This window comes from Lonchura striata, chromosome 12 (assembly GCF_050655825.1).
Source record: "Lonchura striata isolate lonStrDom1 chromosome 12, ASM5065582v1, whole genome shotgun sequence".
Taxonomy (NCBI): Eukaryota; Metazoa; Chordata; class Aves; order Passeriformes; family Estrildidae; genus Lonchura; species Lonchura striata.
In genome coordinates, this window is record NC_140714.1 from 4,295,001 (window position 1) to 4,321,735 (window position 26,735).

General features: G+C 43.2%; 1 protein-coding gene across 25 annotated transcripts in view; it reads left to right on the top strand.

Moving 5' to 3' along the window:
* FOXP1 (forkhead box P1) overlaps positions 1 to 26,735 on the top strand; it is a 380,257-nt gene that overhangs the window by 343,676 nt on the left and 9,846 nt on the right. For 17 of the 25 annotated variants that reach the window (XM_085590023.1, XM_085590035.1, XM_085590025.1 and 14 more), the window contains 8 exons: positions 5,202 to 5,285; positions 13,800 to 14,001; positions 14,096 to 14,175; positions 14,812 to 14,913; positions 19,552 to 19,673; positions 21,729 to 21,798; positions 23,696 to 23,734; positions 25,413 to 25,579. In XM_085590023.1, the coding sequence (XP_085446149.1) occupies positions 5,202 to 5,285; positions 13,800 to 14,001; positions 14,096 to 14,175; positions 14,812 to 14,913; positions 19,552 to 19,673; positions 21,729 to 21,798; positions 23,696 to 23,734; positions 25,413 to 25,579 (866 nt within the window). The remainder of the gene's footprint in view (positions 1 to 5,201; positions 5,286 to 13,799; positions 14,002 to 14,095; positions 14,176 to 14,811; positions 14,914 to 19,551; positions 19,674 to 21,728; positions 21,799 to 23,695; positions 23,735 to 25,412; positions 25,580 to 26,735) is intronic. The other 8 variants (XM_031505953.3, XM_077786174.2, XM_085590037.1 and 5 more) reach the window with 3 other exon arrangements.

The window sequence follows — 26,735 nt, forward strand, 5'->3', positions numbered from 1 at the left end:
TGGCTGTGACAGTGTGTCTGTGTGTAGGCAAGAGGTTAGCAAAGAAGGGGAAATTAAAACAATGTTGTACATTATATAGTTACCAGCTATTGAAAAACCTATTTTGTATGCAAGACAGCAGTGTAGAGATATATGGAAAGCCTTGGGCTAAGTACAGAAGATAATTACATTTGGAATTTTACTGAGTTAAGTCATTTATAGCTTCAAATAGTTGGAGAGAAAAATCAGCAAAACCATACTTAAACTTCTTGTTGTTACTTTTCAAGATAAGCATTTTTTTAAAAATGCTTTTTATCTTCTTATCTTACAAATTACCCTTTTTCTTTCATAGATATTTCCTAAATTTTACTTTCAGGAGCACTCTGGTCATGACACTCTTTCACTGTTAGCTGAAGCAATATAAACTATTTTAATACAAGTTTTAAAAAAATCAAATTACCAGTCATAAAATATCAGAGTCTTGCAGAAAATGTTATGAGAAATAGTCTGTTATTTTAACAAGTTTCTGGGGAATTAGGAAAAGAAAAATAAAAATCTACAGTCTTCCTGGTAAACTGAGATATGAGATAATCTTTCACCAAGGTGCTGTAATACTGAGGCTGAAGGTAAATCTGGATTCTTCAGTTACAGTCAGCTTGAAAAGCATTAATCCTTCTCTCCCACAGTCACTGGGAATGGCTGTGCCTGGAACTGCAGGAGGATGCACTGTGTTAGACAGGGACAGGACAGAGAGACTTGGTTCCACCTCTTCCTAAGCCCATGCCAATATTTTTGAAAGGTTTATCAGCAGTGCGTTCTGCTAATTGCTCTAAATGACTTCTAGTTACAGCTTCACACCCATTTAGTGCTGCCAGTGCACAGAGTCATTGCAAGGAAAGGCAGCATAAGGTCCAGGAGACAAGGCCATAATTTCAGAGTGGTGTGAGGCCAGAAAGTTCTGGATTTAATAGTCACAGGAGCAGGGCAGGCAGGATGAACTAGAGGCCTGATTTGGGCTGCAGTGTTGGTAACAGGGAGGCATTTCTGCATTGGCCAGCAAGGACAGCTGGAGGAGGAGGAGGAGGAAGGTGGTCCAACTTCTGAAATTCACCTGTAGCTTCTCTCTTCTCCCTCTCCTATCATCCTGTATCAGTCCTCTGATAGTTCAAAAAAGACCCTAATTATGTAGAAGGATTTGCCCTCCAGTCCCTAGTTTGTCTGGTTGTGGCCTGTTTTTGCACAGAACCAGAATAAAACAGTAGCATGGTGCCCAACAGTGACGTGGTCTGAGGACCACTGAGCTGATCCTGAGGCTGTGGAGCAGTTACCAACAGAGTGATGACAGGCCCTCTGCAGACTGAGTTTTGTGAGTTGGATAGAAAAGAGACCCACAGCCTTTACCCCTGATCTGCAGCACTGGTGAGCAGCTTTGCCTTTCAGTGCAGGTGGGAATTACCAGCTTCAGGGTCCAGCACCAGGGCAAGATCTACATTCCCCATCATTTAATGCATGTACAGTCCATCAAAACAAATTAATTTAACCTCAGGGATATACTTCAGATTTTGAGTGTGATGGATCCAAATGCTATCCTTTGGTTGTTGTTGATTTTGCTGTTATTTTACTCATTATAGTTTTACCAGTGTTAGTGATAAGTGTATTATCTTCTAAAGTAATTTTTAATCAAAATTCTGGAAGAAAACAGGTCAGATCTGTTTTGTGTTTGATTGCAAATGCTCCTTAGCAGAAATCTTGAAGTTTGGTCTTAGCATTTCCATCACAAACATATTTCAAAAATCACAGGCAAGGTAGAAATCTTCTCATATTTTGCTTTGTTTAAACCATCTTGACACAATCATTTTTTTTGCCATTATAAATAGTGAAAATTGTGCTGTTGAGTAAAACACAAACACAGGAACATACCCATATCCTTAGCTAGTTGTTAGCTGGAATAGGATATCCATTTTGCTACCTTTGAGTGGGAAAACATTGCAAGATAGCTACAGGGCTGTGATGAGTCTAGAAAAGTGTCTCTTATTGGAAGAAGACAAAGGCAGCTGGCCATTTTCAGGGCAGTGGAAACACTGCTTTGGTCTGTTTTCCTGCAGTATCCATTGACTCTAGAAAAGCAGATTCTAAACCTTTCTAGTGCACAGTCCAAGCAGGCACGGAATGGGAGGGCTGTGTTTTGGCTGCCTCTTGCACTGCCTGTGACTGGCTTCCTTCCCCTTTGTCCCTGGTCTGTCCAAAATTCTGCTGCTGAAGTGCTCTCCCATTCCTCTTGAATGCCCTCACTGGATTTTCATTTTCCTATTCCTGATTCTCGCCTTTATTTTCTGTCTGGTTTTCCTCCAGTACAATTTCTCAATCATCTGTGTTTCTAATGCCTTTCCTCTTGCTCCTTGGTCACTGCCTTGTCTGGAGCCCCTTCTGACCTGTGCTTTCTGTGCTTCCCTCTCCTGCCCTTCCTACTGGTATAGTTTTAGGATTTAACCTCTCCAGGGTAAGCTGCATGTCCACATTTGCAAGGCTTGTACCTAACTCTGGACGTATTTCTGGTGGAACCATAGGTAGGCACTCACATTGTACGTCCAGTGGTGAAAGAAGTCTCACAAAATCAGGCTTATCACAGAGAACTGGATGGCTGTCTGAAAACTCCCACCATGCAGAGCTTTCCAAATGGATATAGGAAGGAAGAAGGAAGCTTCAGATGGGACTGTGTTGTGTTCCTCAGGCCCATGTGCAGAGCAGATTCTTACCTCCATGTCAGAACTGTCCCTGCCCAACAACATTATCAGTAGATTAAGAGCATTTTCTTGCCTGTTGACTATTAATTCCCATTTCTGGACCATCTGCACTCCAATGATTGCCACCAGTGAGAATTTGCTTCCACCAGTGGCTGAGCAATCCTCCATGGCTTCTTTTGTTTGACCGCACTGACCAGAGGGGCTACTAGTGACACTCTAGTTTTATATCACTACTGCTTCCTGACCTAGGGGAAAAACAGTTTAAAGAAATTCTTCAGATTTTTTTACTTCTCTTCAGTGCTTTGAAACCGAGAGACCTCTATTTTTCATAATTTAAACTCCTGCCTAACTGGGTGAGTGTTTGAATTCCTAGACTATGACAAAATGCTAGCGTGTGTCTGCCTGAAATGTCGAGAGGATCTTTAATAACCTCCATCCACCAGATTCGGCGTTAAAAGCATTGCTGAGATGATGAGTGGAAACACTACAAACAAGGACCCCGGCGGTGGGAGGGAGGTGCTCCTCTCCCCTCTCCCTCTCCTCTCTCCCCTCTCCCTCGCTGCAGGGGCCGGAGGAAGCACGGCAGGGTGAGCCCTGTGCTGCCCGGGTGCCATCCCCTCCTGCCTCCACGCCGGGGCTGCCAGGAAGCTCTCAGGTGCCTGCCTTTTATTTATTTTGGCTACGAGATGTTGTTCTTCTGCAGTAGCCTGCAGACCAAAATTTAATGCACAGATGACCCCGCCATGCAGCCCGTGTGCCCGGAGACTGCTAGGAATGAGGGATTGCACAACTGAGTTGCGCGGAGAGCTCAGCTATTTCTTGGCTTAATTTGTTTTGTATGAAGCACAGCAGCTGAGGGTGAGCCCTCTCCTTTCTCTGGAGAGGTTCTCAGAGGGAGAAGTTCCTGCTGCAGCACTGAGATAAGAGCCTGTCGCTGCCCTCAGCTCTCCTGTGAAGTGTCCAGCTCAGATCAGGATGAGATTGCCGGAGATCTGCCGTAGGTGTCAGGTTTTCTCTCTTGCCATTGAGGTTTTTGACCAAAAGAAGAGGAGCCATTTGAAAAGTGCAGTAATACCGTTTTTCCTCTTTATTTCATCCCTGTCTTGGAAACTCCAGTGTCAAGTTTTATCCCATCATGGCACAGTCTCAAACCCTTTGCCTTGCAAAGAGCAGGACAACCTCGGCCATAACACTATTAGTGGGGATTTATGATCAAGTCTCCTTTTATATACACTTAGCCCCACTTTACTGCTACAAACAGATGATGGTGATAAGGTGGGCAGGTTGTTTTAAGTTTTGTTGGAATGTGGGCACAGTTCTCCTCTTGGCTCCAGGAATCTGGCTTGTCTAAAGCAAAAGTTAAGCTCTGCAAGAACTGGCATTTGTAAGAACCTGATTCAGATCCACTTGGAAGCAGCAGCCTTTATGTTCAGCGTGCAGGTTAACAACACCCCTTTTCATTAGCATTCTTAATATCTTTCTTTCATTAGTATTTCTTAGTATCTTTCTTTTTTTTTTTTTTTAAATTCTTCAATTTTTTTTTTTTTAAGAGCAGCTGGAAAAAAAGTCCCATTCATACATTGGAAAAAAAGTTTGTTGTTTACAAAAATAATGAAATTTAGCGTCTGTCCAGTGCATTGAAATGCTCTGGGAAGCTGACCAGGCTATGGATGCATACCAATGATCCAGAGATTCCAGCTGTGTGGATCTCAACAATAAAATGCAAGTGACATTGAGAGCAGGAGCTTCACCCCGACTCTTGGGCCTGAAATGGCTGATGCAGAAGGATGTCAACATGAGTCCAGTGGCATTGGGTGCCCAGGGATGAGTGTTTAGGGCTGATTACTGCTGCTTTCAGCAGATCCTGCCCCATTCTCAGGGTTGCCCTGCTCAGGTGCCCAGCCTTGCTTCCCACGGTGACCCAACAAGGGCTCTGCCACCTTCTCAAGTAAAATCAATGTGCTTTTGGACCCAAGGATGCCTGCAGAGCCCTGTGGAGGTGCCTTGTGTGCTTAACCACCCCTGGCTGTGCTTGTTGCATGTGCCACAGTGCCTGTGGTTCATGTAAAGCCACAGCCCATCTGTGCCACTTGTTCTGTGTCTGAGAGAAGGAAAACACATGCTAGAACTGCTGCCTTGCTTTCCTTCTGCTGTGCCTCCCGAGTTGGAGTGGGGCTGGTTAATAAACATGATTCACTGTTGTCTTTTAGCTGTCAGGGCTGGAGTGAAGCTCTTGGTGCCAGCAGGTCTAGCTCTTCTCACTCGAGGGCTAATGCATTTTGCTTTGGGAAATGGTGACACCCAGCACCATGCGTTCGCTTTACCTCACGAATAGCCCATATACAATTTCCAAACTACTCAGCAATAAAACTCTTCTGTCTCATGCCTTGGTGCCAGCTGTTTAATTAGGAATAAGCAGAGGCTGGGTTTTATTTGTACGACTAACAGAGGATTTTTTTTTTTCCTCTCCCCTTCCAGCTTGCAAAAGATAAAGAGCGCCTGCAAGCCATGATGACACACCTGCATGTGAAGTCAACTGAACCAAAAGCCACCCCTCAGCCCGTAAGTACTGAACTGTGCTGAAAGCAAAAACCAAACCTCAAAACAAACCTCTCCTTCCTGTTCCTCAGTGGAGCCCACGCTGTGGAGCATGGCCCATTTCAGAGCCGGGTGTGGGGAGGAGATGGGAAGTGCAGCCGGGTTTTGTCATCCCCCTCTCTTCAGGGAGTTCCAAAGTCAAGTTTGGTTCCAAAGCTGATGCACTGGGCCTTTTTCTGGCCTCATGTTATTCACTTTGCATCAGTCTGACTTGGATGAAATCTTAGGAAGTGTTAGGAAGGAGTTGTAATTAAATTATATGTAGTATATTTATTTTGCTTACTCCGGTCTGACAGACATTTACTGTAGAAGTGACTCTGACTGCACGTTCTGATGATAATCACGGTTACCCGGTATCAGGTTTTTTACTGTTGAAACTGAGAAGGCAAAACTTCTCTACCCCAGATTTCTCTTTGAAGAAGGGGGAGTAGGGGAAGCAAGTGGCTTTGCAGCCCAAGAAAACTCCTGGTTACCCCCAAACCCAGGAAAAACCCCCATCCCCTTCTCTGACTGAAATGACTCTTCAGCTGTTGTTTTCTATCAGCCTCTTAATGCTGAAAATGTTCCTGGGAGCTTCCAATGATTATTCAAAATGGAGAGAGTGCTTTGCTTCTTGATTTTAAGATTTGTAAGATTTAAAGGTACACTGGCTTTATTTGATTTTGCTTTGAGTCATTGTGTGAAAATTAATTGAGCGTTGACAATCTATAGTTAGTACCAGCAATTTTAATCAATATGCAATGATGCAGCATAATGACAAAGTATTGGTTTATCTGTTTTGACTGATTTTTTTTCTATAAATAAAGCAAACACACACCCATATATGTGTGATTTATGGTGATAGAAATAAAAAGGAGTCAGACTATTAACCCAGCAAATATGGTAGCCTGCCAAGATGCAGTTGGTAGACAAAATTAATGTCTGAAACAGAACACATTACAGAGATAGAGAACATAAAATCATTAAACACTTCGCGCACACATTTTTACTAGAAAAGGATTTCTCAGTTTCCATGTAGTTGGAAATAAATGGCTGCAGAAGTGCACAGGGAGGCTACTAGATAGAAAATTGCTGGCTATTGAGTAACACTGGAGCAGATGTCATAGTCAACAGGAAACTTCCTTGCCTTTTTGGAGAGAGTTGAGTGGTAGGTACAAACCTTCCATTTAAACTGTTGAGATGCTTAAAATTGCTTGGTCTGGTGCACACCAGCCCTCTAGAGTAGAAACTACTGGCAGTGTCTATAAAAATAGCATTCTTCTGGTTCCTCACATCCATCCCAGCCCGAATACAAATGCTTCAGCGCATTGTTGGCAAAGTGAGTAGACCCAACAGAATGGGGAGGAGGTTTGGTTTCTGTAGCTCTTACGGGATTAAAAATTAAAACAGCGGAATAATCTGGGAGTCTCAGAGCACTCTGCCTTGAGGCCCTTCATAACAGCAGTGCCCCTCAGGAGGAAGGATTACAAACTGAAGGGAGGAAATCATCAGAAGGCCAGCGGTGTTTGGCAAGGCTGCTGGTCATCGATGCCGGGCCGCCGAGGGCAGGGAGCTTCGGAGGGTCTTGTAGACTACAGAGATACCAGGCGGTGTCGCCATGAAGATTAGTGTTAACAGCTAATAAACAGGGAAAAGCAGAGGGAAAAAACCCATGAACACAGGGGGAAAAGGGCTGTCTTGATTAGTATTAAAAATGTTTTACATTCTGGAAAATTATAGCTTTGTTGGGGACCTCCTACTAAATTTATTTTTAACTGCTCTATTGAAAATTCTGTACCACTAGTCAACATTATCTCTCAGTTGCTCAGCACAGTGTTTCTTTATTAAAAGAAATAGGCATGAATATTTTTGACTGAAAAATTAATAGCTTTTGAATTCATACACAGCAGGTTTTCTTTTGCAAAGAAGTCCAATATCGCTGCACAGCACTTCTATAACCATTTATTTAGAGTCCAAGTCAAACCTTTGACAGCTAGAGCAGTGTTACAAGCCAACATAAAGAACTCCAAGATGTAAACCAACAATAGGCAGTCTGTGTGAGGTTTGCCATTGTCAAATACATAGATTGTTTGGATTAGTTTATGTAAATGTACTGTTGTATTACCCTTTGGAAAAAAAAAGATCACATTTGTGTATGAAAAGTGGTTTCGTTCACAGGCAGCATTATAAATTCCTTATCCTTTAACTTACATGTTAGAAGTAAAAATTGGTGCCTGACAGGCCTATATTGTGCGGCACTCTGTTGTTGGATTGAAACTGCCTTCTTTTCATTTATTGAAATATAGAAAAATTTATTATAGATACCATCTGATAAATCAGAAATTATTAAAATATGTATAGGTGAAGCATTTGAAAATTAATTATAAAATGTAGAAGTATAGTGTTTTGCATAAATTGTGCTTTCCTAGTGAAAAAAATACACAGGCATTGCATAGACTCTGCTAGACCCTCGTCCTTTTAACTCAGTGGGATAGGGCTTTGGTAAAAAGATCTGATGACCATTATTGCACTGCAAAGTAGTCTTTACATCCAGTAATTAATTTTTTTTTCTGCCAACGTAACTAATGCAAGGTGTGTGTTAGAACTAATATATTACAGTGCTTCGGTGATTTTAAAGGAAAAAGCTACTGCAAATCCAAACATAGCAGTGAGTTGGGATTTAAAATTACAGCCTTTTCATGACTGAGGAAATGTTTTTATTCTGCTTAAAGGATCTTAATGCTTGTTATAAACTATTTTGTTACTGGCAGGTAATAGAGTGTATGAGCATCTGTGTTAACTATGCCATGTGTAATCTGCACTGACCACTTGTGCCATCTTTGCCTTTTGGGCTTCAGACAACAGTTGAGTGTGGTGTTGGACCATTTGAACCACAGCCAAGTTCTTGAGGGTTGTGCATCAATTCAAAACTCACCCAGCTCTGAGGAAGGGTTGCTTGTCTGATTTAGCCATGTCCATCCATCCCATCCCCACCTTTGGGTGTCTTTAACTGTTTGCAGTAATTCTGAGCTTGGGAGGGGTGGTGGAATGGCCCCTGCATTTCAGCCCACCAAGGCATCTGCTCAGTAAAGCTCTGTAGTCCTACTAAAGTCGATGAGATTTAAACACATTCCTGTGTGTAGTAGTGGTGATGGCCCAAATCATTGGCAGACTGCATGGGCAGGGAGGTGCTTTCAGTGTCTGCTGCTGCTCCCCAGGGGCTGCTGGGCAGACATGAAGAGGTCTGAGGTGCAGGGGAACATCCCAGGAACTGGTGCAGTGCTCAGGATGACCTTTAAGAGCACCCAGCTTTATAATGAGAATGCTCAATGGCAGCAGTTTAAAAGGAAATGGAGCTATCTCAGAGCTCAGCATTGGAGCAGGCACCGTTGTTCCCCTCCGTGCTACACGTGCTGTTTCGGTGGGACTGAGGGGCCTGAGTAACAGGAGAACAAAGCCATGAGACAGAATAAGCTGTGACGTGTTTTGGTAAGGTGAACATTTTTTCAAGGTAACAAAACAAAACCACAACACAAAAGCCGGAACAGCGATTTCTCAAGAACTGTCATCCTGGTTTTGCTATTAAGGTACCCCCCCAGCATGCTGTTTTCATCGGTGTTAGCCATCAGCATAATAGGTTCAAATGGAAATGTGCTTTCTTCTGGGAGGATTAACTTGTGTCGAAGTTCATAGGAAGGGAAGGAGAAGGAAAAAGCATCAACCAACAAGTAATTCTTCATACTAGGTGCTATAACTATCTTTTAAAAATAGACCGAAAACTTTTAAAGGCCCTTCTGGCACTCTAAATAAGATACACTGTTAGATATCCCCTCTTTAATGTATTTTTCTTGCCATAACCATAGCAGTTATGATTGTTTTGAAATACTGTTTTTAGCAACTGTAATAACAAAGCATTAAAAAAAAAAGTCTTTTAACTGTTGAGGTAATGACTGAGCATTTTAGCTGTTGTAGCCATACTTTATAGTTTGAAAAAATAACGATATGCAGCAATAAAGAGAGATTCTCAAGCACAACAAAAGCTGTTTTTATATACTGGTTTTCATTAAGTCTCACTCCTCAGCTTCAGTTTCCTTAGTATTCCTGCCAATAACAACACCTGCTAAGTGATTGCTGCCTGCCAGGCTCTGCATCCAACACACTGATGTGTCCAGACTGAAACAGGGAGAGGAAGACACAGCACTGAACAAAGTTGTAGGCCCAGTATTCACTTTCTGTCTCTCACCCTCAATGTCAAGAAAAGGAATTTCTTCTCCAAAGTAATTCAGTCCCAGGAGCTCAATGCAGATAAGTCCTCAGCCCAGATGGGCCCAGAGCAGCAGCAGCACCCATTGCAGGGGAGTCATTGGGTATGGCCTCACTGTGACCTTTAGAATCTTTTTTTTATTCCTTTTTTAAAAGAGTTTCAGTGCTATTTTATGTGTGGCCAGTATTGTAATGTAAAATATTTACACAAAAAGAAATCAGACTTAGTGCTAGTGGGAGAGCCACTAACTGGAAATCTATTTTTTAAAACTGGGTAATAGTGTGGGTTGCTTCTGTCTTGTTTATATCTAAAGAAAAAAAGCAAATTGCTCAGTTTTCCCCTTTAATAGGGAGACATGACTGTTTATCGAAAAGAGAAGGTTAATAATAAAGTCCTAAGCAGGATATTGAACATTGAGACAATTATGGAAGTTATGAATGACCAAGTCAAAACAGTATGAGGAAATATCTTCAAAATCCAGAACTGAACAAAGCAATCAACAAAGTTCAGTGATTTAATTTGCAGAATTTTAAGACTTAACAACTGTTGTAAGATTTGGTATGTTTTCTATTGGTTTGTTTTTTGTGTTTTTTTTTGTTTTGTTTTGTTTTTTTTGTTTTGTTTTTTTTTGTTTTCTTTTTTTTTCTTCTTTTTCCTTAATTATTATTTTTGGGTTTGGTTGTTTTTTAAAGGCTGGAGGAAATCCTTTCTCCCCCCATTCCCAGGAAAATATTACAAAAACATTTTAACTCCTTGCTGTAGTGGTGAGCTCTGAGTGCCCACATTGCTGCAAGTTCTTGCTTGTTGAAGTGTTCACTCTGTGGCTTGGGCTCCCTCCCCTCTGCCAGCAGGGATACTCATCCAAAAATTACGGTATGTGGGAAACAGCCTGTGTACAAAATACCAATGCGAACAACTTTTCTAATCATAGTAACTTGTTTTTAAATAGCAAATGCAAACAGGGAGAAACCATGTAGAGTTTCCATCAGGAAAAGAAACCCTCCCAGCCCAGTCCCTCCCTGTTCTTTGCCCTGCACAGTCATCCACGGCCGTTTCCACGTTCCTACTTGACGCCAATATTAAGATTTAATAGTTTACCATTCAGATTAATAATTCAAGATGGCAACAAAACCAACACCATTCATAATTTGTTATTCTGCTCTAATTCACAACCGATTTTTCAGCCTTAGCGCTATCGATGCAACAAAGGAAGCGGCAGCGAAAGGCTGCGGAGGGAGTGCAGCCCTCTCCTCCCTCACCCTGGCTCGGGTTTGGGGAACCCAGCTGGAAGAGGAGAGTGTCATCAAATAAAACACGGAAAACGGAAAAACTTCGCTGGCGATGGACAAGGTCGTGTTTCATTAACTTGTTGGTTCAGGCTCACAAATGGTCGTCGGAGGTGAAACGCGGCAGACTCGATGCGTTCCAGCTTTTTGTTCTCTCTTTCCTCACAGGCTGCAGTCATGTTTAATTTGGAAACTGGGCTCCTTTGGCAAATTAGCAATTAGAACAATTTTGTGGGAATATGTATATGTGTCATTAGGTTTCCTGCAAATTAATAGCGAGAGCAGAGGTCAGGCAGAAATTTTCCACTTGACTGCAGCTCCTCTGTTGAGATTTGGCACTTTGTTTTGGAACGGCCACAGCTGCTCAAAGCCACAGTCTTCCTTTAGGAACTGTCTTTTAATTAGTTTACCTCATAGCCATTATTACAAATATTACTGCCTCCCCTCCTTGAAATAAAATTACTGTTTCTACAAAATATTCCGGTGACATCTTGCACCACTGCACATTGATGGTGGGGTCACTTGGATGCAGCGTTTAATCATTAGATCACCTCCATAAGCATCTCCTAATTAGAGTCCTTACAATACAATTTTATCTGGTAATTAGCTGAGATTGGCTGCTTCCTCTGTAGCTTATTAGTGGCAGCCCAGCAGTGGGTGTGAATCACAGTGTCATTTGTCAAGCCTGTTAAAGCCCCCCCCTTTGCTCGTCCTCTTCTGTGTTTATTCCTCGTCGCTACCTATGCTGTAAAACCTAAAGAAATCTGACTCGATTCAGATTCTTTAAGCAGGGAATGCTGACCTTTGTGGATCCTTTCTCAAGCTTCCCTAGTAGAAACAGATTAAATGTTAAGTTTTTACATGCTGAAAAAAGAAGGGGGCTTTTTTGAAATGGAGTAGTTGGGAGCCATAATGATGAAGCAGGAGCAGTGATCTTTCCAACAGGAGGGCCCAGCTGCCGAGCCTGCACTGAGAAGGGCACTTAAAATTGATGCAGATTTCCTCACAGTTACTGGACTGTTAAAATGTCCATTTAGAAACTGAGATAAAATACAGTAGATTTAATTTCATGGTGAGACCTGTCAGTTGCACTATTATTATCATCACTGGTCCTTTTATCATATGTAATAGATGGATAGATGGATAACAGGGAGACATTACTATATATATGTCCCTAATCAGTGTCCTTAAATCAGGCCAGTCAGCGAGCAGACTGGGTGGCACATGGTGGCAATGCATGGCACCAGGGGAGTTTAAACCTCCAGACTGCAGGTAGTGGTTCATGCTGGAGCTGGGATCAATACCTGCATTTCACCACCTCCACCATCCCTCTCTGTGTTCACGCTCCCTGTCTTTGCCACAAAGTGTTAAATATTTCCCACTGGAAGGCAAAGAGTCATTTGTAAGCACCTGCAGGGAAAGATGGGTGTTTGCAATTCTGCTGCTCACCACCTCCTTCCCTTGGAGCAGCATCTGGGGTGTGCCAGGAGTTTGTGGCTGGGGCTTCCCTTGGCTCCTTCTCACTGTCAGGAGGGACAAGCAGTCACAATTTATCTTCCTTCAGTTAAGCCCTTTCTGTGGGCGATGGGCTTTTTTGTGTTGGTATCCTCTCTCTAATACTACAGCTCTTTATTTCCCACTACCTTTGTTTTGGATAAATCCTATTATTTTTTAAAAGAAGCATTATTTGTGGGTGTTAACTCATGTGAGGCATGCTAATAAGGAGTTTTCTTATCTGGTTACTTTCATACAAGGAAAATTAATACAGTGCCTTATGGATAAACATGAGATTTTGGGGGCATAGCTGCATCATGTGCCTTGCCTTCGTCTCAGAAGGTTTAATGTCTACCAAAAAAGGAATTTTAGTCATGAAAAAAAGTTGTAAAATTCTGGCCCTGTTAAATTCAGTAGGAATTTTGCTACTGACTTCAGTGGGGTCAGGATTTCACCAGTATTATTTGTGAAACTGCCTAAGGGAAGGAAATGTGGAAGTAGTCAAAGAGCCCTTTTCTTGGTCTTCTGTGATGTTGTAGTTAAGGGAGTGGATTGTTTGTTTAAAACACTTCAGCAGCAGCAACGTATTGCGATGGAGCATCATCTTTCAAAGGACGTTGTAGGGCAGAAAGAAAGGGTTGAGGAGGAATGTGGATGCTGGTTATATAAATAGGTTGTGTATCGAAAAGAGTCGGGTTGGGGCTGGGTTTGATACCCAATCCTGGAGGCAGGTGCGTTTTACAGCCTGCTGTGGCACACTGCCACACCAGTGGGGCCAGGCTTCGTGCAGGTAACACCAATGCCTTCCATCCTAGGAGGGAAAAACAGAGTGGTGCCACTTGTGCTGGACTGAATGCTCACAGTATTTCATGCACTGTGATTAATTAAATTATTCCAGTGTTAACCTACTCTGGGCTTTGCTTTTAAAATGGATGAACAGAGAGGAAAAAAAAAAAGAAAAGCCGAAATGCTGAAGAGAGGAGATTGTGTTTCTCCCTAGCATGTCCCTAGGAAAGTCTTGTCTTTTATTTTAAGCCTGATGCCTTCAATGAAATATCCAGGAAGACTGATTAGAAGCCATGCATAATGATAGCATGGAAATCAGAGAGGTGTGGGGTTTAGATTGCGAAACAATGAAACTTGAAGTAAAATATTAAAATGATCATGTACTGTGCGAGACCTTCTATTAAGGTTTAGATAAAAAATCATGATTAGTTCTTTAGGCAGCAGGCTATGTTGCTCTGTTTTTTTAAACCTATTAGGAAATATATATATATGTAATTATTATTTATTTCCCTTTGCTGGCTTTTAATGGAGACATTGCAGCGGCGCTTTGTGCTGAAGCTGCAGTGTCTGCTCGTAACAGAGGGACACTCCAGGATCGAGGGTTTCCTCTGCAGCCCTTAACCATCCAGAAATGCTGTTTTAACAACCCCCTCGTCCTTCCCTCCGCAGCTGAATCTGGTATCGAGCGTCACGCTTTCCAAGACCGCGTCCGAGGCGTCTCCGCAGAGTTTACCTCATACTCCCACCACCCCGACTGCGCCCATCACTCCCGTCACGCAGGGACCGTCGGTCATCACTACCACGAGCATGCACAACGTCGGACCCATCCGGAGGCGGTACTCGGACAAGTACAACGTCCCCATCTCTTCAGGTAAAGAGGGGCTCTGCTGGCACAGTCCCCCGTGTTCGCCCACGGCCCGGCGGCGTCGGGCTGTGATGATAACAGAACAACTGCTCTTATTTAGCAGATATTGCCCAGAACCAAGAATTTTATAAGAACGCAGAAGTTAGACCGCCATTCACGTATGCATCTTTAATTAGACAGGTAAGCTGAGCCAAACACACGCGTCTGGATTAGGGAAAAAGTATATCTCCCTATATGTGGTGGATTAAATAGATTTTCAAACCTTTGGTATGTAAGCATGCTCAAATGCTCAAACCTTTACTATAAGGGTTTTTAGAACTGCAATATATAACATAATTGCTTTTGATTAAGTATTACAATACGATGTGATTATTAGGAAATTCATTTCACACAACAGTGAAAATGAGCCTGTTTAAAGATGGCAAGTCAATTATCACAAGCTACAGTAATCTCTGATCCCTAGAATTAATCTGAGCTCTAAATAATTACTGAGCTTTAATCAGCTAGTGAAATGTTTTGCATTTCTCTTTGATTCTGCTTTATGAATGACTAATAAATTAATATTTCTGTAAGGAAACAGAAATAAAAACTCAAAACAATTAGATAATTCCATTTTGAATTTTGCCATTGAACTGTTAAATACAGCCATTAATCTTAGTTCATATTGTGAAAACTCTCCTTTCGATTTCTTGCTCCAAATCTCTTCTTTTTCATTCTTCCTTTCTTCCCTTTATTTGTATCTGGCAAAGTAAAACTGTGAGTGTGTTTTGTACTGGTGTGCTGGTAACTGATCTTGCAATCGCTTTGCTCCACAAGGCCATCCTGGAATCTCCTGAAAAACAGCTAACACTAAACGAAATCTACAACTGGTTCACGCGAATGTTCGCCTACTTCCGACGCAACGCGGCGACGTGGAAGGTAAGGCTGAGCCCACCTCCTGCCTTTCCTCTCTGCCGTGTACAGCACAGACCTTGCTGATGACATAAATTGTCCCGACGTGGGGACATGAAAAATTTAGATCGGCAGTTGTGACACGCGCCGGGTGCCTTATCTGCAGGAACAATTTGATATTTGGCAGAAAAAATTCCTCTGCCTTTGAAAACCACTAATTGAATCCCCATTATTGGCTTTTATGTTCTGTGATTATGCCATGAGTTCCTCTGTGTGGTTGCTACGAGCAGAGAAACTCAGGCTCTTCAGCCGGAACATATTAGAAAATTAAAAAAAAAAAAGGAGGTAAAATTCTTGTGACAGTAGAAGATATACTGTTCGTCTTTTTAGCTATGCAGGTTTTAATCACAACAACCATTTTTTTTCCCTAGGATCTATAGATCAGTGGATTTCTTTCCTCAGTCGATTGACTTTTAACTACATAAACAGCTGTTATAAACTTCCTCTCTGTTTTTTTTTAATCACACAGCAGCTCCTCAATAAGAAATGTCTTTAACAGAAATAAATGTGGGATTTTACACTTTAATTTCCTTCAATAACTGTTACACGTACTGTTAGATGAGAGGTTTGGGGAGTTAACTTTATTCTGTATTTTGGGGAGACACTCTTTCACTTTAAATACGGCACTTTAATAGTCATATTGACTTTTGAATCCAGAGCAATCACAAATGAATTATTCAAATAACTGGATGTTGTGTTACTGTAAAAACTGTACCCTGGTGCTTGGAATCTCTCTTAATCCAGACAGCACTGTTGTTCTCAAACAACCTCAATTTACCAGGTAGTATGAATAGGTCCCATACATGCTGTTCCATCAGCTCTTTCTGTTTTCCTGTCCCAGCCTGCATTTAAGATTAATTCCTTCAGCGGATGGAGCTAAAAATGGTCCTTGGAAGTTAGCTTGGTTTTTAGTGGCATGGTTTTCGTTTCATTCAGACCCCAGCACAATTTTGTACATTTTCAACCATGGTCTAGAAGCTCTTAAGTTCAGGAAAACTTTCTATGATTGCTGCTTTGATTCTTCCCTGCAGTTGGAAAACATGAGCAGTGTTCAACTTTGCAGCTTCCTTACTATCCAGAAAGGAAATTAACTTTCCCTGATTTAAGATCCTTTTAGACCTGCCTGTCTTTGGCTGCTGGAGTGCTTCCAGTAGGGCTTTTCAGCAGCTGCAGGTGTGGGTGCTAAAGTAAAAATCCTATTTAGTTCCAGCAGCAAAGGGAAGTGGAGGGAGGAGTGGAAGAAGGCAGCAGGCAGTCCTGGCTGTATCTCCCGTGAGCCTAGTTTTGGGAATTAGCTTTTGGCATCCCAAAAAACCCAGTCCCAGGGGCCAGTGCAGATACAGAAGAGCAGGAGAGAGGCTGAGCTGCAGATTCTCACGCTTGTGGACAGGCACTGTGTGACCCAGGGAGGCAGGTGCCATTTGGAGACCTCTCCCGGGACACCTTGACCTTCTGTAGGTGTCCAGGTCCTGCCTCATGTAAGGGGAAAGAAAAACTTCACCCCCACATCCCCCAGCAAAATGGACAACTGGTTGCAGTAGTGCAGGTTTTCGTGCTGGAGACTGCTCAGATTTCTGCCAGCCCCCAGGAACAGCAGGGATGAAAATGCAGCTCTGGATTGGCATGACGGGAAGCCCACAGGGTGCAGAACGAGCACAAGGGGCTAATTGCAGAATCAGAATAATTTGAATATATATGTGCTGATTTGTGCTCACCTTCAGCTAATGCTTAGGGGGCATTTGGGTCACTGTTCCCCAAGTTTAGGGTCAGGGTTTGGTGTGGACAAGCTTCCGTGAGCCCTATTTCAAAAACACAGAAAAGTGCAGGAATAAAGACCTTTAAAAACTGAACCTCTTTCCCAAAATGCAGTATGGCAGAGCCTGAGCAGTTATTAAAATAACAAACCCTTTCATTTACTACATTCAAGCATGTTCAGGGTAATTTTTCTGCAGAAGTGGCTTGCATACAAATATTTTTAACAAGGTAAATATATAATCTTACAATAATAGCTCCTAATTTTTCTGTTAAGCTGATTGCTGGTGCAGCACTGTAAACTGGTTCTGACAGGTCAGAGGCAATGTCTGTTTGCTTTTATTTTTTGGAGTAATTTGCTGGCACAGAGTCACAGCCATGAGGCACAGGCTGCAGGTGTGGCTCTGACACGTTGGGGTATTGTTCACATAAAACTGTTAGATAGCAAGTATCCAGAGGCAGGGGAAACACAACAATTTTTTTTTTCTGGCATGAACTCCTTAAATAAGTGATCACATGGAAAACAGAAAATGAGAGCAACACTTCATGGATGTCTTGTAAATATTCAACTTCTCTGTCTCAACATATCCAGCAAGAGCCCTGTCCCACAGCCTTAACCATCATTGCAAATGGACTTGAAGAGAACAAGAACAGTCTGTAAAGTATTTCTCCAACATAAATTTATTTAAAGAAAAACACAAATATTCCTGCTCAACCCTGTCTTTAGAGACTATTTACAAACTCTGAGGACTCCCTTTGCTGGGCTCTGCCGTGTGCGTTTGATCAACTGCTCTATGAACCACAGGATCAGCTTTCACTGGGGGAAATAGCGTTATTATTCTTACATTTTGCTCCAGACTTGACAGTGTTCCCATTTTCACAGGAAACTGCCTGAGTTACCCAGATGTGGGCCAGCAGCCCTGTGTCGGGTTGCACTAGTGCAGCACCCACCAGCAGTTGCTGAGCTGGCTGATTTCAGCTCGTAAGGTGTGGGGCGTTTACATGTTATTCCTCCACCTCAAAATCAGGGATTTTGCCAAAAATGTCAACAGTACTGAAATCTGGAAGAGGTGGGAAGGAAAAAAAAAACCCCATTAAAAAATAAGAGCAGAAAGAAGAAAATAAGGGCAGAAGGAAGCAGGCCTGATGGTCAGGTTGACTTTCTGCTAGATTTCATCCTTGCTGAGAGGAAAAGCGTATTTAAGGTTTATTGTTTCAGCAGTTCAGAAGCAGATCGATGTGGAAAAGCTGAAGTGCCTGGATCAGGCACCTACAGCCAGAGGAGATGTGTTTGCACTCCAGCATCTGCTGAGCAAAGGCAGTTCAAGCCCCAAATCTTCCACTGCTACCAGGGTGGGAGTGTGGGGACTGCACTAGGCATGGCAAGGAGCTGGGGAGGGAGCAGAAGACTCTTTGTGTTCCCCTCCCAGCACACACACCACCGCCTCCTGATTTACATGACAAATGCTCTGTGCTACCCTTTGTTTGCACAGTGATTTAGACATTCACTACTAGAGCTCCCTTCCCCATCCAGACCCCATGTTTGTGGAAAAAAAAAAAAAAAAAAGGGGGATGATGTTGGAAGGAATAAAAACTTGTCGTCTCCTGGTTGCCTAGACCCAGGCCATGTGTTTGGCTGGCTTTGTGCCTGCTAACGAGTCAACCAGATTGACTGAATCAATGGTGCCAGTGAGGATGGAGTTTGTTCGCCTGCAGATTTTCAGCAAATGGCTTCTTCTGTTTTTCCTGTTTCCCAAGCCCCTTTCAGCGGTGCTGGGAACAAGCTCCATGTACAAATTCCTGTGAATTCCATGCACAGTGCCTTTGTAGACTCACAGAGTCTTTTAGGCTGGAAAAAACCTTTAAGACCATTGGGTCCAGTTGTTGTTGCAGGGTATTTGCTCAGGAAACTCCTGAAGTGGGGACGAAGCATAGCACTCCATTTGAGGAGTAACAAGGCTCTTGGCACCCTGGAGCAGGGACAGAAAAGCCAAGAGCTTTCCATGCCTTAGAGAGGTGCCTTGTTGTGTCTCAGCACGTTGGAGGGGTTGGCCATGCTCATCCTTTCCAGCATGGAGCTGCAGGGTGGACATTCAGGCACTGGATGCCACGAGCACGGGTCCCTGTGGGTGATGAGCTGTGGGGATATTATCACTTTGTTTCAGAGAGCCCTCCTCATGTTTTCACTTGGCAGAGGCTCAGATCAGTCACTACAGTAGTCTGCCAGAAATAGGAGCCAACTTCCATATAAGAGCAAGCCGTGGAGGCAGGAGTTGGTGCCGGCCGGGCCGTGGGGTGCTGCCGAGCCCCCGGCCCGTGCTGCGGGTGTGGAGGGAGGTCCAGCACCTGAATCACATTAGCCCAGCTGTGGGAAACCACAGCAACACCAGCTCCTGTGCCTCACAGCTAAATCCAGCCGACTGTACTTACATAAAATCTTTTCTGTTCTTTCTAACTGCTTTCTTTTCCAGGAGGGGAGAAATTTCTCTTTGCAGGGCGTATATATATTTGTTTTGAAAAAGTCTTAAGCAATGTTCCTCTTGTGTTCTGTATGAAATGTGCTGTATTTTACAACATGCATGCTTAAAATTGTGGCTGTTCTCAGTCACTCTGGGGATAATTGATAAGAATAACGTGAATTTTTAATCTTGGGTTTAAGCTTTCATATTTATTTTGTCTTTGCAAAATAAGATGTAAAGAGCCGGGGAAAGTGAGCGGGTGCGGGGAGGGGAAGGGGCTTAACATTGCAAAATGAGAACTGTCAAGCTGACTGTGCTGCTGCTGTTCTTGGACAATGATGAGCATTTTCTCATAGAAGGTTTTTGAATGTTTTCTCTTTTATACTTGCTGCAGAATGCAGTGCGTCATAATCTTAGTCTTCACAAGTGTTTTGTGCGAGTAGAAAACGTTAAAGGGGCAGTATGGACAGTGGATGAACTAGAGTTCCAAAAACGAAGGCCACAAAAGATCAGTGGGTATGTCCACCATGTTTGAACTTCTTAGCCTAGCTCGGATCATGCTTACAGTTTAACGTAGAGGCTTTTGGCTGCTAGCTGGTGTTAGACCAACCACAGGTGGTTTCGCATTGTCTCAGTTAAGGGAAACCAAGACAAACATCTCATCACTACTGTTTGTATGCCCACCAGTACCCTGACCCTGCTTGCTTGGTGTTTGTTGCATCACATGCTAGTAGCTTTTAGGTGGCAATGCATATTAACCCTCACAAACCATTTGCTTATGCTTATTGCATTTTATTTTCTTTTTCCTTTTCCCTGTATTTGATGTCTGTTCTGTCCCCGATCCCGTGTCCCTTTGTTTCCACTTCATCTCCTTTGCTGCTGCTCTTGTCCCAGGGTGCCATTCGCACCAACCTCTCACTGCATAAGTGCTTTATCAGAGTAGAGGATGAGTTTGGGTCCTTTTGGACTGTTGATGATGAAGAGTTTAAACGTGGCCGTCATATTCAACGAGGCCGTCCTCGAAAATACTGCCCTGATGAAAACTTTGGCGAGCTTGTTGCACAGTAAGAGCTTTTACTTGCTTTAATTTTTTTTTTCTGCTGTTGCTTTGCTTTGCATGATTTACCCATCTCATGTAGACTTGCATTTCACAAAATAGTGTCATCACCTTTGCTGCTAAAGAAACTAAATTTTTGGTTGTTATGTGTATTTTGTGTGTCCTACTCTGATAATCCAAATGTCTATAGTAAAAACTTTACTCTGACGTGTTTGGTAAAGCATTTATTTATAGAGCAATGTAGACTAAGATAATTATCTATGCTAGCACAGATACACTGCTGTAGATGTGTCAGGAAGATAGATATATGCCAGGAAAGGTTTCAGATGTGTTTTAATTCTGGTATTTTCCTTTGCTTTATATTGTATGCTTTGTTTTGCAACTCCTAATCAGAAAAAGTAAGGTACTTACAAGACAGAAGTGCTGAATTCACTTTAAAGAGTTTGAAAATGCAGTGAGACCAGCTGTAAAGATTATCAACAGGCAATTGTGTGCCTACAGCAACCATTCCTGGGCTTCCCAGAGGGATTTTCTTTGACCTTTACTCGAAGGCCATCTCTCCTGGACAACTGATCCTTGCTGGTCCCTGTGCAAGGAGCTCAGTTAAGACTCTGCTCATCATAATTTATTCCCATGTGAATAAAATTAAAATAAAAACATACCCAGTGAGTGATAAAACTTTTGGGGGCTATTTTGCATGGGCATTTTTTCTGCCTAGTTTCTATTTCGTGATTTTTAATTTTTTTTATCTCCTGATGGAACCAGTGATAATGGGATGCCTCCTAAAGAGAGAGCCCATGTGATCCCAATTCCTTTTCCTCAAATCTGGCCCGTTATGTAAAGGTGACAAAAATAAGAGTCCAAAATAGCACACCAGAATATTTTTTTACTAAAAATAGCCTTCAGGGCAGCGTGGTGGTTTGTTCCTGCCCTTGAGCCTCCATGCCCACGGGCTGCTTGGGGTGATGGTGTGGACGGCCCTCACAGTGGCCATTAGCATGGGAGGAAATAACAGGGAGCACATAAATCCTCATCGTGGTGCCTCCCTCCGCTGGGAGAGACTCCGCTGGCAGCAACTTGGAGAGTCACTTGGAAGAAGCAGATTTTAAAATGTCCCGTGCTGCTTTTGATCATTGCCTCCTCACGATGGACCTTCACGTGGTAACGGGCTCCCAGACACGGCGAAAATTGGAGAATTTCTCCTGAACACAGCTAAAATGAGCAAAGATGCCAAGATGTGCCACTAATGCAGGGTAGTAGAACACATGGCGAGGTAACGTCAAGAGATAATGATGTTCCTTATTTAGTAAAGGCAAATATGATAACCATAGCCGAAAATTCAGATATTTTCTTTAAATTAAAAAAAAAAAAAAAAAATAGAAACTAAAGACAACTCGTGTGGAAAACCAGTCTCAGCTCTAGTTTTCTGGTGGGGGAGGAAGCATTACATGCTTGAAACGCTGGCACAGAAGTTGGTTGCATTTAACTCTCCTTTTTATGTTTTTCTTATGCAGTAACCCTTCTCTTATTAAAAACATACAGACCAGCCACACCTACTGCACACCTCTCAATGCTGCTTTACAGGTAAGATTAATGACTGTAGCAAATATGCAACAGAGGCGTGTGTCTTCCCCACTCATTTCAAAATATATTAGCCTTGCTCTAATTAGATATTAAATTTTAATTCCGTTAAACTTTTTTCTTAAGTGCATAAAGCATCATAGTCCCTGGAGGCAAACACATATCAGGCTGCTTCAGCATTAGCTAGATGCTTAGCATTTTGAATATTGTGGCAAAAAAATTAAAAGTTCACTTATTAATATTTATCAGCAGTATCATAATTTCCATCCTCTTATTTCAGAATTTCACTTGAGGCAAAAATACCACAAGTGTAATTACTCTAGCACAGCTATTAATGTGCTGAATGATAGGATACTGTGGCACGTGACCTTCTATTGTTCATGGCTTTAAAGAGAAAGCAGATCATTTTTCCCTCTTTTCTTTTAAGGGCTATTTTTGCATATCTTCCTATTGTTGGTAAAAAATAAATGGTACAATTCCTATATAAAATAAAAGATCATTTTTATTGGTTTAAACTGTAAACGTAAGACAAAAATTCATTTTTTTCACAATGCAAAAATACACAAAGTGCGGGTGCAGAATTAATAACTTGCAGCCTAAAAATGTTCATGTCTCCAGCCCATTTTCCAGTGCTCTTTCTCCCCTTTCAATAAATTCCTGAGTCAATCTCAAAACCCCAGGTAAAGCATGTGTTCTCTGTATACACCAAAGATGCAAATGCATTACCATGATTTGTAGTGGGGTCTGTGTGTTTGTGTGGGGGTTCAAACCTAGTTTATATGTTACGAATTAATCCAGGAGGCAGCACCACGCATGGTTGCACCCCAGGTGGTTCTTGGGGTCACTTCTCTAGAAGTTCACTGATGGCCATGGGTATTTGCTTAGGCAGTCATGTTTTGTGGAAGGTTTAGCAGACTTGTCTTTTCAGATCCAAGAAACAAATTATTAGGAGGAAAATGATGTTTTGCCTTTCTTCTAATTGTTTTGAGTTTGTGCAGTAACTCCTGCAAAGCCCAGGAAAGCATGTTTAAATGAAGCAACTGTAAATACCATTCATTAGTAACTTATTTTCCCTTGAGTCTTGTGAAGTGTGATTTTTAAAGACTGCTTTGTCTCCTGAATAGTATTAAGATTACAAGCACATTTTACATTCATGAGGCTGAAAGGCAGAAATGAAATGATCCTGCATTTCTTCACATTGTTAACTATGTGACTAATTTCAATTAATATGCTTATCATATGGAACTGTTCGTGTTTTATTTCTGAAACACGTGTCGTTGTCGTCATCTCCATCCATTCTTGTCTTTCGTGATAACCTCCAAACTGTTTCCATTCCCCACTTTTCCTGAGAGAGCCACGTCCTTGTGCCTGCCCATATCTGAGCTGATGGAGAGAGGAGCCTGGGCCAGATTTGCTGCCATTGTCACCCCTCTAATAAATGGGGATGAATAATAACCATTGCACTGAGTCCTCTTTTAGAGTGAAAATACACCAGGAGGTTCCACACTTCTCTCCCTGCCATTGCATTTTGGAGGCAAAATCCCATTGGGTCTCTGGGGCTGTAGAGGGTCTGGGCAAATAATGCAGGTGGCCACTGCCATGTGGGCAGGTTGGACCTCACTGGGGCAGCAGATTCCTCTGTGACACAAGGCTGCCTTACCTGCCAGGCCTACATTCAGTCTAATTCATAATGGATGAGCAGTGTTCCACCCAGCTTCTGTGTGCTCTGGGAAGGTCTGCTGCTTGCACATCCCCGTGAGCTCCGTGGGGTCTGCACAGTAGGCTGCGTGCTGCTGGCATGGCAGGCTGTGGTTTCTTTTCCTGTGGGGTGGTAGAGCCTCCCCTCTCCTTCACCCAGACCCTGCTGACATCTCCTCTATCTGTTTTCCCTCGTGGCCAGGGAGAAGAAGCAGCTCTCTCCCCCCTCTGTCTGTGGAAGGTATGGGGACTCCAGCTCTCACCAGTTCTCTCTTTTGCCAATGGGTCAACAGGGGCTCCCAAAACACCCCCTCCCCTATTACTGTCTTCCTAGCAGATGCTCCTTGAGTTCCACCTCTCCCCAGTGAATTGCTTAGCTGCAATTACAAGTTATCACTGTGGGTGAAGAACTTGAGTCATTATTTTGCCAAGTGCAGGAAATGTGAACCATTCTTTGCATCCCCTAATCACAATGAGTTTGCCGGTTGTTGAATCAAGAAGATAAAAATAATCCTCCCCGTTAGAATAGCTTTTGTAATCACGTGTGACACATAGGGCTGCACATGGAGAGGTCAGTGTAAGGAAGAATAAAAGGGGCTGTGCTTCTGGAGATGCTGCAGTGAGCGCTGGTCCTGCCCTCCCTTCCCATCCCATCTCCCCCCACCCTTTCTCTGGCTCTGCTTGCCTGGGTCAAGCTGCTGGCTGGCAGCAAGCAAGGAGTTTGTCCCACGAATTAGGAGCAGGCGAGAGCGTTTGGTGAGGAGGGTGTTCGCATGGATTCTCCTCCCACAGGCCAGGTTTGCATCATGCAGACCCAGCCTGATGGGTTTTTTTGCTTGGCCACTGCAGCCAGCTGACCTCTCCCCAGAGCAGGTCAAGTGCTGCCGAGCCAGCGTCTGTGGCTGCCCGGCGCTGACACAGCTCGGGGAGCCACGGATGATGTCAGCCAGATCTGGCTGGGATGGGTGAAATGGTTAAATGTCCTTCCAGTCCCTGGGCACTACAGCCTTGGAAAGCTGTGCCTCCCATCCTGTGCCTCCCTGCCGTTCCAGTGCCTCCCATCCTCACCAAGCGCTGGGCTCCTCCGGGGCTTGGGGTTTCTGCGTTCCCACCACTGCTGTGCTGGGCTGGGACTGTGCTGTCAACATGAGCTAATGCTGACACACAGTAAATATTAGCAGGCAGATCGGTGGGAATCAGAAGGAAAATATTTAACAGTTCATTCTCTTCCTACAAAGATTTCCATTTAGAAAGTTAACTCCAGTGTGCCGCTGCACAGTGTTTCCTTAGAACAAAGGGAAAAATCAAAATAAAATAGATCTGTAGCAGCTAAGGTAAGAATTGAGTTGCTGAGGTTTAAAAAATTCCACATGGAACGATTCAGCTCTCAGGTAGATTGGTGCAGCTCTGATCCAGTTAGCACTGATGGCAGCCTCACTCACACACGTTCTAAGGAAAACCAAACTCCATGATGCTGCACTCCAGCTTGGTGCCCGCTCACTCCAGTGGGAAGGAGTTATCAGCTGAGCCAGTTCCAGATTTTTTCCCCATTTCATTAGAAACAAAGCCCAAACCTAAGCCACAAAAAATACCCCAAAGCCTGAAACAAAATTTCATTAAGCAAAAATAGGGAAAGTACATTTTCTTTTTTTCCAGGCTGTGTAATTCCAAAGAGGGAATGGAAGGCTCCATCCTCTTATAAGCCAATACAGCTATGAATCCTTAAACCCAGATCTAAACGATGTTAAATTTCCCTCGATGGAACCAGGGTAATACCTATCAGAAAGTACAATATTTCAAAGAACCTATAATTGCAAATAATGTAAATGTGGAGAATGTTTTGGAACGAGTGAGTGTGTTGTGCAGTGTATAAAAACGTTAGTCATGGCTCTTCATGGATTTGTTTGTGTCCTTGGCAGGCTTCAATGGCTGAGAACAGTATACCTCTATACACTACTGCTTCCATGGGAAATCCCACTCTGGGCAATTTAGCCAGTGCGATGAGGGAAGAGCTCAATGGTGCAATGGAGCATACGAACAGTAACGGGAGTGACAGCAGTCCAGGACGTTCCCCTATGCAAGCGATGTAAGTATGGCAGAGGCATGTGCTGCCTCTAGGTCTTGTCCTACCAAGGGTGACTCTGGAGACTCCTGGCTCCTTCCCGAGCTTCATGGATGGAGCAGCAAGAGCAGACATCTGCCTCCATCTGGGAATATGTGTAGGGCCGTTTGAACATAAAAGAGCCATTTACCCGTTTCTGTATAAAACTGACCAGTTCAATCCAGTCTGAGAAGGACACAGGGCTTATAAAATTGTTTGCTTGTTTGCAGTTCTCTCCTTTAAACCTTGCAAAACCTCATAGGCAGCTGTGTTTCTTGGAGAAAACCTGTGATTTCTGTCCCCTTTGGTTTGGGCGATGAGCACGGCCCGTGGGGTAGAGCTGGGAAATGGGCTTGTTTGGCGAGTCAAAAAAAACACCCCACTCAACACAAAACGGTCTTGCTAAGCATTAATGTGAAGGTCTGTGTGATTTATAGATTGCTCTTAAAATATCAAAAGGAGAATTAATAGGGGCATTATAGCAACAGACGGCGGCGTAATGAGCGCGCCTATAACCGCGTGAAGTGACGGGGGCTCGCCTGCCCCGCTCAACGTGAGCGGCACCCGGGCAGCGGGCGGGCGCAGGAAAGGGTAAGGCAGGAAGGGTGTGATGCCCCGACGGGCGTGTGCGGTATTTATGGGGTGACGGAGTGAGTTTGCAAAGCTGTAAACTCCCCCCCTCCCCTCACATCACACTCCGGGTAATTGGCGGCCGGTGAGGAAGCCGGAGTTTACAAATCCTGTCGTTCCCGAAAGCTCGGCGGAGCAGTTGGGTACCTGTGAGTGGCCGTGCTGCCCGTCTTCCTCCTGCTCCTTAAAACAGCCTGTAAAATTACTGGCTGGCTTGCCAGGGCTCACATTACACATTAAAAAGAGAACTAATTTGTAGTCTTCTACTTCAAAGTAATTTGAATAAGGGATTTACAAAAGTAAGTCTAAATCAAAAAGTAGAAAAAAATATTAACCTAATACCACGGTAGTAATTAGTTGTGAAACTAATTAGCATTTAATGGCAAAAAAGTTTCCCACCTGCATAATGTGTTGTCAGAGGGGAGGGGGCACAAAGGAATCTGAGGCTCTGGATACTTTGATATTGCAGTGTTTTAAATCGGTGCACAAAGTGCTTTGAAAAAAAAATCTT